Source organism: Fundulus heteroclitus, chromosome 7 (genome assembly GCF_011125445.2).
Source record: "Fundulus heteroclitus isolate FHET01 chromosome 7, MU-UCD_Fhet_4.1, whole genome shotgun sequence".
Classification (NCBI taxonomy): domain Eukaryota; kingdom Metazoa; phylum Chordata; class Actinopteri; order Cyprinodontiformes; family Fundulidae; genus Fundulus; species Fundulus heteroclitus.
In genome coordinates this window covers 36,365,510-36,377,597 of record NC_046367.1, presented here as the reverse complement: position 1 = coordinate 36,377,597, position 12,088 = coordinate 36,365,510, and the positions used below count along the sequence as shown (strand labels likewise).

The 12,088-nt window shown below is 41.7% G+C and overlaps 1 protein-coding gene across 2 annotated transcripts; it reads left to right on the top strand.

The window, feature by feature from the left end:
- The first annotated feature begins 5,911 nt into the window (after positions 1-5,911).
- On the top strand, positions 5,912-11,847 carry LOC105936228 (FAST kinase domain-containing protein 3, mitochondrial). Of its 2 annotated transcripts, none has more exons than XM_021323772.2 (10): positions 5,912-6,008; positions 6,257-7,141; positions 7,599-7,749; positions 7,883-8,070; positions 8,247-8,415; positions 8,846-8,928; positions 9,060-9,231; positions 10,725-10,794; positions 11,022-11,136; positions 11,231-11,847. In XM_021323772.2, the coding sequence occupies exons 2-10, from the start codon at positions 6,278-6,280 to the stop codon at positions 11,339-11,341; spliced, it is 1,923 nt and encodes a 640-aa protein (XP_021179447.2). In that variant the 5' UTR covers positions 5,912-6,008; positions 6,257-6,277; the 3' UTR covers positions 11,342-11,847. The 2 variants fall into 2 exon arrangements, with proteins under 2 accessions (XP_021179447.2, XP_012732399.2); XM_012876945.3 differs by having other exon boundaries at positions 8,843-8,928.
- Positions 11,848-12,088: the final 241 nt, after the last annotated feature.

Genomic DNA, 12,088 nt, shown 5'->3' with positions numbered 1-12,088 from the left:
TTGTCACTGCTGTGTCTGTAAATGTTGCCTGCTCCAGAATCTTAAACACTTAAAACAGGACACTATATTTTTTTTTTACTGCAAATCATCGTTTGGTCATGACTGTGCAATAATTTCCGATTTTAATAATTAAAACCAAGGAACATTGATTGGGTGTGTGACTACAGAATATTTATATTATAAAGATAACTGAGGACTTCTTGGGCCAATTACAGGTAACAAAGAGGACAACAATGAAAATAAAATAGATTACAATTTAATTTTATGTGAATTCAAACAAGAATATCAATCCTGCAAGACAATGAGACAAAACTTCACAAAGAAGATCATAAATAATATATGTTGAGACTTTAGCATCTACAGTTGAATTTGAGATGGACCACATCCAAGGTTGTCGTCTAATTTTTAATTTTTTAAGCAGTTGGACGAAGTCAGGTTGGACGACCATACTTGGCACGTTTTTTTCTATTGTTCTCCATTTGTGGATATTTGTCTGTAAAGTGGAATGACTGATTTGAAATTATTTTGAGATCTCTTTAAATCCCTTTCCAAGCTCATAAGCTGCTAACCAGGGATGCACAATACAGCTGCATTAACATCAACCAATTTTAGTCATTTTCAAATAAGTGAAACTGGGCCGATATTAACAACTAATGTTTATTTCCATCTAGTTGTGCATGAGTTTTAAGAGGGGGGGGGAGGGGGGTCATGCAGTTTGTCATTGTGAATCTGACAGTGATTCATTGCAGCCAGGATTGTGTGTTTTTTAAATGAAGCAGAGATGCAATGTCAGAAGTGTGGTCACTTTTCACAATGTCAAAAAAAAAATATGAAAAGCAGTGTGCACGTCTACGTAGAACATAACACACATTACAAAATTGTACTAACAGAAATTTTCAGTCGGTACAAAATTATACAAAATCTGACCATCACAGAAACATAATTGTGTATGTATGTATATATATATATATCTATATATATATATATATATATATATATATATATATATATATATATATATATATATATATATATATATATATATATAAATATATGTGTCATATTTTTCTGACAAGAAGTCGCTCTGGAATATAAATTGTATCAGTCAAGGAATGCGTCATAAATAGGAGAAAAACATATAAGTCGCACCAGACTATAAGTTGCATTTATTTAGAAATTAATTTTACACAATCCTAGACTAAAAACTGACATTTAATCTGGTAAAGCAACTTATTCAATTACACAGCTGCACCCAGAACAGGCTGAATAATATGAAACATCCCTGGGAGGTAGAACGGACCAACCAGCGCATTTCGGTCTAATTACCCTGAAATTAGATTGTGAGCATAACGGTGCTACATGCTAAGCTAACAGTATGACACGGAGGTTTCAGAGCAACATAAAACTCACGTACATCAGTGAAGTTGTAAAACACCCGGACTACAGAGCTGTAAGCTAGCGCTAGGTGTTATTATCCTCACGGACAGCCAATAACAGGGTTCTGTTGTGGTCTGGGCCCTTTGAGCTGAACCACTCAATGCTCCACTGCGTCAATGTATACTGAAACAGCGAAACAACATATGTACATGTGTTCAGTCTTTGTTGTTTATAAATTTTCACAAGCCTAGATAGCCCTCTAGTGGCTATAGGCGGTAATGTTTACTACTTGGTTCAAGTTGGTCAGTATGATTTACCATTTAAAATTTATAAATAAGTCGCCCCTGACTATAAGTTGCAGGATCGGCCAAAATATGAAACTTTTGCTAATTGATATAAGCCTAGCTGCTATATCTTCTGTCTAAATGCCTCAGATAGCTTTTTGATCTCACCATGGTGTTCACTCTCACTTCAATAGTCAGGTGTAGTCATTAACAAACTAAGTGTTGAAAGTTTAGGCAGGGAAAGCCTCCCTCAACATGCAAACTCTATGCAGAAAGAGACCAGGCTGGAATTTGAACCAAGAGTGTACTGAATAAATGTACTAACGTTAAAGGCTGGATTTACTCACTTATACAAGATAACTTTATACTACCCCAAAAATAACTAAATTAAAAGTGAGATGGCGGTGCCAAGAAATGTAGCTGGCACTGTTCTCTCTTCTCTCACCGGAGTGCAAAAGCAAATTCCCGCCCCCAGACACATTTTTAAAAATTCCCCCAAAAGGGTAGTGCCAAGAGACCCTGGAGGAAAGACTAGGTATGGGGATGAGTGGTGTGATGGTAAAGCAGGGCTGTGGTCAGGACAAGGGAAAGTGACATGTTGAAACATGGAGTGACCAGGGCGACACAGGTGGTTTCCTCACGGATCGGTCAGTTCAAGCTGCTGGCTCAAGGTGCAGACTGATGACACTCGAGGTGATGCCCAAAGCCGGCGCTGCTGAGGCAGGGGAGGACACAATGGGTGCAGTTTCTCAGTGATAAAGTGATGTTAGCAACATCATTGCTAACATGGGCTAACACCCAAAACATTAGCCAATGCTAAACACTATCGATCAGTGCTCTCAATGCTTGCGATTCCACATCCTAAGTCTGACTCGCCATAGGGGTCTAAATGAGATGCTTTTTTACCTTAAGGCAGGGGCAGTGATGAAGAAAGCATGTGCTGTTTGAACCAATAGTAAAATTCAGCTGCAATAGCCTCCACTACATCCTAAAGGCTCCCACATACTTGGGTGTATTCTGCGCATACTGTGAGCCGCTCGGACTGTCTGTCAATGTTTTACCCTTCATAGTCGAGCGAACCAAATGGCTACATTTCTTGTGACAAATTCCTACTTTTCCCACACTTTCTGGCCGTGGGACAAAGTGGGAAAATGAATAGTAGCATGGTTGATGGGCCAGTTGAGCACCTAGAGCTGTTTCTTCTCTAGCAATCACCCACCGCACACCTCAGCGCGGTACAGAGAGTGGTTGTGATGCCACTTGTCCTTGTGACTGCCAGCTTGGAGCAGCTCAGCGCATCAGCTCGGTGTCACGTATAAAACAGTTCAATGTGAAGACTTTAACGGGTTTAAGACAAAATTGCAAAACTAAACAAGTTCCCATGAAAATGTAAAAAATAAAAGTAAACAGTAACATTAAAGAAGCATTCTTAGGCACAGTTTATCTGCAAAAAAAAACGTTGATTTTAGGGTGAAGTAGACTTTAGGCATTAAAGGTGAAACTTAATAGTGAAAGTTTTGACAGTTTTAACACACAAAGATACACCACGACTTCAGGGCAACATATGCTGCCACGAGGATAAAATCTTGTCAAGCAGAGTCTCTATTTTTCAACAAGACAATGAAAAAGCACATTCTGCTCACATTACAAAGCCATGCCTGAGGAAGAAGAGGCAACGGCTGCTGAAATGGGCTGTCTGTAGTCCCAAGCTATCCACAACAAAGAATGTGGGGGAATTCAGAAACAAGACAGAAATGTGACAATGACCCCATACACCTCCACATCTAAAATTATTTTCAGAACCAATAGGATAAATTAACAATTTATTAAGCGCTTAATCACTGTCCGGAATATCCTATGTTCTTTTCCATTTAATATTCAGATTTTTGTTCGTCTCCAATGGATTTTTTATTTTATTTTAAATATTGAATGCTACAATTCAAGGTATCGTTGAACTATATTTGCATAAAAACAAACTCTAAAATAAATTGTCCTACACAACCCGGAGCTTAAACTTTCATTTAAAACTGCATCCGTCTTTCTGGTAATTCGGACAGAAAGAAGAGAAACATTTTCATTGGAACCAGCTTTTTTTCGCTGACACTCATTCGGATTCTTCTGCCGACTCACAGAAGCCACACAGGGGCAGAATGACGACTCAGCGTGATTCATCAGCATTACTGGCAGAGCACTAACTTTTATTATAACAGATCTTATCTCGTCTTCCCTGCTCCCCATCAGAAGACTTTGGGTCTTGTTGCTCTTTCGTCTTCGGCCAACTTGTGTCCAGAGGGCTTGCGGTGCTGCTGCTTGTTTGCAAAGAGATAGAGGGACCAGATGGGTGACACACACACACACACACACACACACACACACACACACACACACACACACACACACACACACACACACACACACACACAGATTGTCTTGGAGATGGTGGGTTTCAGATGACTTTTGGATCAACCTTTAAACACTGGCAGCCGCAAACGGAGCACATAAAAACAACAGTCTGGGGACACATATCTCATTTTAAATAAAAGACACGTTTACTCAAACGTGAACGTCAGACAAGTTTGAAATAAAAAGAATAGGACTGAATAAAGTATGCCTTTAGCTTAATTAAAAAAAGTAAAACAAAAAAGAAAACTAACAGAAACTCTTACTTGGCTTTTTCTACGCAATGCAACGCCACGCTAAGCTATTTATGATGAATTACGATTACAGTTAAACAAGCCATAGCCCGCCGTTTTCCCTAAATGTGGACGACATGACAACGTTATCTGTGAGGGGACACGGTTTCTATGTCTCTGCCGCCATCGTGTGGACATTAATGGTACAACACCATCAACGTGTGACGCAATAGAGTTAAGATTTGCTGTTGTGTTGTTGATTTTGTTTGGTGATATTTGTCACTAGATGGACAAAAGAGGACCTTCTTGGCATCAGGGGATGTAACGAACAAAAACGTATGAAAAGTTTTTCAGGTGCCCAGTCAAGACATAAACACACAAAACAGGTAAAAAGGTTATGGGCTGTTAAGTCCTGGAGAAACATACAGGAATCCATAGTAGAAACAGGCCCTTAGAATTTAACAAAAGGTAAAAAATAATAAATAAGAAAAGTTAAAAGTTAAAAATTCTTACTTATACATACCTACAAAAGTAATTAAAAATTACTTTCCTTGATTAGTCAGATCAAGGAAACAAATCCCACAAAAGATGGATGAATAAGTTAGAAAAAACACTAACTTGCCTTTCAGGACTGATAGTGGAAAGGAGAGCTTAAAGTGCTGAACTCCTCTTTAAAACAGGGAGCATCCAGAAAAACACCTTGTCGGAAGGTCTAAAACTGGCTAGAGAGGACAGAGACAGAAACAATCACTATCTTAGGAATCTGCTTTTAGAAGAGAGAAATAAAAAAACAAGCACATTACTAACAGCAATTATTTATGCGTGAAACTAAGGACAGCAGAGTGAGTAGAGAGGATCAATGAAACGTTACATGTCCACCAGGACTATATTTAAAAAAAAAAAAACTATTTCAGAGCAAACCAATCTTCTCCTAAATACTACATTAACTTGAAGCATACAAGCTCACTCTATGTTGAGATTATCTAGGAGCCACAAGTAAACCACAATAACCAGTAGGCCAAAGCATGGCCGTGCAGAGCATTTAATCAGTGTTTTATATTTTAACCGTTATTGTTCACTAAGCAGCAGGGAGCCAGTGAACATGAACTATAACCAGAAAGATGGTTTAATATTATAGAACAACCTATAAAGCTACGTTAGAACGATTGACTTAATGTATTTGAAATGAGTTAAACTAAACTAAACTTTCAAACTCTTGTGACAATGTTGAATAATCAAAAGTAAACATTACACAACTAATTTTTATTATTATTTTTACAATAATTATAATGATAATAATAATAATAATAATAATAATAATAATAATAATAATAATAATAATAATAATAATAATAATAATGAGTATAAGTAGTAGTACTACTAGTATTGTTGTTATAAAAGGATCATCTTCTTACTTTCATCTTTATTTGAAAGGCTAACCCAGTAGTTAATTTCTATACTCAGCTGAATATATTCTACCCACTGACAGGGCCACGATGAAGCAATAACTTGATCAGTGGTCATAATGTTATGCCTAATAGGCGCCACACGTGGAGCCTGTGTGCAATACATAGTTTGGCCACTGGGAGGCAGCACATGCCAACACGTGAACGTCCTTACACAACTTGAAACTATTACAAAACGCTGGAGGCGACTCCTATGTAACAAGCTACATGTCTCCGGCTCACATGATCATCACAGTGCCTCGCAGAGGGTAAGTCGCGTGTAATCTTTAAGGAAGATGTTGTTTATTAGCGCATGGATGGATTATTGTCGCTATTAGTGTGTAGTCGATTTCGGTGTATGAACTTAAATGTAATCGTTACTTTAAATTGGCTGTTTTGGGGTTGAACCGCGCTGCTCTCTCTAATGAAGCCTGTTTTCAGTTTGTTCTCAGGCTTAAAAAGGCACCGTGTCTAATAAACACGGCTGACAGGACCTCATGTGCTCTTACGTTCACAGGAACGACTTTGAAGAAGAACCATGAAGTCCGTCATCTGTCTGTCGGCGTCAGTCAGGACGGCATGCCAGCACGCCTCTGTGTGTTTTCCTCTCTACCGTGGGCTCAGTGTCTGCAGCTCATCACCGAGACTCACGGACCCCGAATTTGTCAGTAAAACAGTTATTGCGCAACAGCCGCGCGTAAGCGACGCGCTCTGTCTCCAAAGAGAAAGGACTCGGAGCGCCGCAGCCGACGTCCATCGACTCTACCCAGCCTCCGCAACCCGACGCAATGAAGTGACTTCCCAGCATGCCGATGTGCAGACGGCGCACAGACCTGCGGGGAGAGCGACCCAACATCTCGCTCCATGCGCGCCCTTTGCCAGAGCAGAGAGAGGCGCAGCTGCGCTTGTAAATATCCAGCGTCTGTTTGAGGAGGACGTTATCACGGAGTTGTGCTCCAAGCTGGCAGACTTCCCCAGCGATGACAGAGCAGAGGGACTGGCCACTTTGTTAGAATCATGCGTCAGCGTTGGCTTGGAGGCCCACAGCCCTCCTGTGCTGATCCTCGTGAAAGAGTGTCTGGAGCTGCTTTCCAGCAAGGACGTCGGGGTGGCGCAACTTTGCCGCCTGGGAAAAGTAGCGTGCGCCCTGGAAGGCCGGGAGTCCCGCGTGGTGGCAGAGGTCATGCCCTCCATCAGCTGCGCTCTAGAGGAGGATACGGTATCTCCCAGCGAGGTTGCAGCAGCCTACTCCCTCCTGGCTGCGCTGCATGAGCCGCGCTGCCCTCAGCAAGCGGCGATGCTGTCTGCTCTCCACAGACAAGCTCAAAGGCAGGTCCACAGGCTGGGAGCCGGCCACGTCAGCGACATTCTGCAGTGTCTGCTGAAGTTGAAGCAAAAACAGGTAGGGCCAGATGCATCGGCACACTCTCTGCTTGGCAACCCCCCAAAAAAACAACAGAGGATCCCCCAGAGCACTAAAACTCTGACAAAAGTCCGGCTTACACATGTAGATTTGTTTCATATGAATGGTATGACGACTGTCTAGCAAAACACAACTTGCAACCCTTCATTTCAAATAAATAAACAGGTGTAGTTAGACCGCTGAAGTTGATGTGGAAAAAAGACTCAAATTTAGTTGTTTTGGTCTTAAACAGAATGCACAGATTTTAGCACCACTTTCAGACTAGGAAAACCTCTGGACATGTTTTTGAACCTCACAGGAACGTTGAGATGCTTCCACAGACGCCAAACAATACCGTATTTGATGTTTACTTAACAGTGCTGGCAGTGACCATACTTTCCTCTAATGGAGTTCTGCTGTTCCTGTACTAATGTTACACTGATTTTCCATTTAACAGGCCATTTCCTTGGTGCTGAGGCTGAGTCACAGAGCGTCGCGGGTCTTCAAAGCCTTCAGTGACGATGAAATAATCAAGGTGCTCTCTGCTCTAATGACTCTGGGTCAGCATGATGAAGAGCTCCTGGCTGCTATGGAGAAACATCTTCCAGGTGATCTTTTTTTTGTTTTTTTACTACACAGTCTTTGCATTCCCGAGCTGCTTAGGTTTTAACCTTCATACTCTGACCGCTTAAAAACACGAGTGAAATAAATAATATCCGCTCATTGTGTGTGGTGCATCAGGGAGGCTGGGGAAGTGCGATCCAGAGCTCACCAGTACGGTCGTGGAGTACTGTTTGCAGATGAGGTACCGCTCTGAGCCGATCCTCGAGGCCGTGGCTGAGAGCTTCGTCCGCAGCGCCGAGAGGCACACCGACATGCAGATAGCCAAACAGATCGTTGCCATCGGGCGACTCAACTACCTGCCACAGGTGAGCCTGCAGGGTTCTGCCGATCAACCGCTTTGGTCTTGGTTGTCGCCAAAGAAATGAAGTGTTTAATTTAGGTCTCATCGCAATACGTTGACACGAAATTGTTCGGGATGAAACCTTTTTACGAAGTCGCTTTGTCGTCCGTCCTCACGTCTCTGCCCTCGTTGATTCGCCAGTGCTCCGGTCAGATGTTCAGAAAGCTGGAGAGCGTTTTGACGGCCAGGTTTTCCCACTTCCGCCCCCGCTCGCTGATAGACGTGCTGCACGCCTGCATTCACCTGGAACGCTTCCCGCTCAACTACACGAACAAGATCTTCAGACCATGCTTCCTGCAGAGGCTGCGAGGTACGCGGAGGCCTCGGGCTGCTGATGGACACAGCGAGAGAGAAAGTTCCACCTTTGATTAATGCTAAAACTTCTGTTGGGGATAAACAAGCACAGTCCCAAAAATGACATGACGGGCCTTTCAGTCATGCCACAAAACACAATGAATCTGGACTATTTCCTCTCGCTGCTGTCACTATAACACCACAGTATTTTCTCTCTTGTTGAGTTTGTGAAAAAAAAAAAAAAAAAAACAACAGAAAGTAGTGCATTATGCAGTGGGTAAAAAATTATTAAAGTTTTAACCTGAAAATGGCATACATTTGTGTTCATTCTGAATGAATTAGTAACACAATTCGGCCCAGATAATTAACCGATCGGCTGCCTTTTTCACGTTTTAGCGCGCTGCGTCCATATCATGGCTAATAATCCGTGTCGTTCTCTAAAGCAGAAGGCGAACCCGTGGACAGGATCGCTCTGGGACAGCTGACACAGCTCCATCTCTCTGTCGCACTGGAGTGCAAGCACTACTGGGTGAGCTTGAAGTCTGCTCTGACGGCGTGTAGGAGTCACAGCATCAACTGTTTGTTTGCTTTGAGAAAACAAGATGGAGACGAACCCCCATAGTGAAGATAAAACGTTTCCCTTCCATGTTTGACTGTCAGGGTCCCAGACTTCCCTTCTTCCTCCACGTGAAGAACTTTTCCTCTCCGGACCAGGCCTTTGAGAGCCCTATGGAGACGTCGCTGTACAGGCAGGTCAAGGGTCCACTTGTGCAGCTGCTTGGGGGGGAATTCTTCTACACCAGAATCTGTACCTCCGCTGGATACACTGTAGGTAAGCTACGATGACGGGATTTAAATAGAAAACGGGTGTGTGATCATGTATTGATGTTACACTTATTCCTTTTTTTTCTTCCAAATCAGTATCTGATAAAGGTAAACGCCAAATGAAATGACATTTAGACACATTCTTGAACAGAGTTCCGACACCATTTACTCAAATGCTCATATCGCATATGTAAAAAGAGGCTAACTGGCGAAAGCGGCCCCGTTAGCTTTAGTTAGAAGCCTCTCAGGCTACGTTCACACTGCAGCCTGAAGTCACCCAATTCCGATTTTTTTGCCCATATGCGACCTGTATCTGATCTTTTTTTTTTTTTTTTTGATCAAGGTCTTTTTATTATTTTTTCTCCTTTTTCTTTACATACACCACACACACACATACACATAAAAAAAAAAAAAAAGAAAATGACGAAATATACAACAAAAAATCCCTCCCCACCCTCCCCTCCTATACCAGGTCTACTACCCCAACAAGAATACACCTTTTATTCATACATCAGCCGATACAAAGCACAGGTTTGCAACACAAAACCAATATTTGACCTTTACACAAAGTTATCTGCCGAAATATTCCCGACATAGGATATAAATGGCTGCCAGACGTCAAAGAATTTGTTTACAGATCCCCTAACAGTATATCTGATCTTCTCTAAATGAATGTAAGACATAACTTCTCTTAACCAATGTCCATATCTTGGAGGATGTGGATCCTTCCATCGAAGAAGAATAAGCCTTCTAGCCAGTAGAGAGCAGAAAGCTAACACAGTCCTCTGATGTTTGCTGAAGGAAGTCTCTGCTGGAGCCACCCCAAAATCTGATCTTGTTATGACAGTCTGAACAACACAGATCGGATTTTTTCAAATGTGACCCAGGCCACTTGGATATGTGGTCCTGAATCCGATACGTATCTGATCTTTTCAAATGCGACCTGTGTCTGTACGGCCGGGTCGCATTTATCCGACCTGTACGTCACCGATACTCGACAAACGTCACTATTCTGCGTCCTGCTATGCAGAAGCGGCAAGAAAGACGACAACCATAGCGGACAACAATGAGAAGAGCAGTCAATGGAGAGAAAGCTCCGGTTAGAAAATAAATTGACAGCAAAATGTGCGCCAGCATTATAATCCATGTTTACTTCCGCAAACACTGAGGACGCTTGCTACGTGTGACATCATCGCGTCCTCGAGTGCGCTTGCAGGACACTTCGGTTGAACGCATTCAGTTCACACAGAAGATCACATACAAGTCGCATATATTTGGAAATGTGAACGGACACGCAAAATAATCCTATTTCACAAAAAAAATCAGAATCGAGCATTAAGACCTGCAGTGTGAACGTAGCCTCAGATGCCATAATAAAGTTCAACATAAATCTTAATTTAACTTGGTAAAAATAAATTTAGCTGGGACTTGTTTTTTGTTGCTTCGTTGATCCTTGCCGTACTAATTAATTTGACATTGTGTCGCAATCTCTTGATCCAGATGTGGAGATTTGTCTGGATGAGAATGGATTTGTTCTTCCCCCGTCTGAGTGGGAGCACACAGAGAAAAGGTTAGACCCGCTCGATTCCGAGCTGTTTTGTATTCTTTCAAAGTATTAAGAAGTGAGAACGTTTAACTATGAGGCATGTTGGCATTTAATAAGTATGAAAATACCAACACCTGCTGGATCGTTTCCTCTTTGAAGCGGAACAAGAGATTTAGCACTGAGCTGCATGTTGGCCAAATCCCATTTCTAATCAAAATTCCTATTTTTACCACTTGCATTGTTTCGCGTAGAGTTGCCGTGTGTTTGGACGGTCGCAGCCGTTTCTGCCGCAACACGCAGCACCTGCTGGGGAAGGAAGCCACGAAGAGGAGACACCTCCACAGGATGGGATACGAGGTGGTGGAGGTATGTTGTGAAAAATAATGTGTCGTTTATGTCTTGCAAATGTTCAACCTCTCCGTAATCAGCAGCTTTATGTGTTCTTTGTCTTGTCTTCTAGATCCCATACTTTGAATTTGAGAACCAGAGAACTCAGGAGGAACAGGTCCAGTACCTCCATGACAAGATCGTCCCTGCCATCTCCAAGTTCAGATTAAGTCATCTTAGTTAAAAGGAAGTTCATCCACACTGTGCCTGTTACATGAACTGTACTCACATATACAACACTGACTGGATACTAAAATTACTGGTGATTTGAGGGGGAAAAGTCATTCAAATTAGTTAATAACAACAAAAAAACATGTTATGCACTTTTTAGGGGCTAATTCTTGGTACCCATTTCACCTGAATTGCCTTACATTTGGGAAAATAATGTATGTAAATATACATTCATATCTTTTTCCTCCCCCCTTTCAAGAAAGAGCTGCAGATGGAAGACTTTTTGCAAACTGCTTCTATGACTGTACAAGTTAGACTTGAACTTTATGGATTGTTGTGAATATTATGTACAAAAACCAATATATTTATTATGGGTTAAGGTAGTTCTGGCAATGTTTGCGATAAACGTAAGCACACATGATCAAGTGTATATATTGTGCATTTCCATATGAATTAAAATGTTTCAGAATGTCATGATCATGAGACGTAACCACCCACAATAAAACATACAACCGCAAAGTTCAATGTGTTTCATGTAATAGACCCACAGAAAGCAGGATTTAAATAAGAAGTGGAAGGCAAAGGATACATGAATTTCTGTTGCATGTAGGACTGCGTTTCTTTTGAGATACGTTTCTATCTGCTTACCAAATTTAGAGTTGATCAGTTTTGTCACATTGGACAGAAAGGGTTTGTAAACTCTTCAAACACAAGGATTTGCTTTGATCTAAAGTATTTCATTGTAGCGCTGGGTGTACAT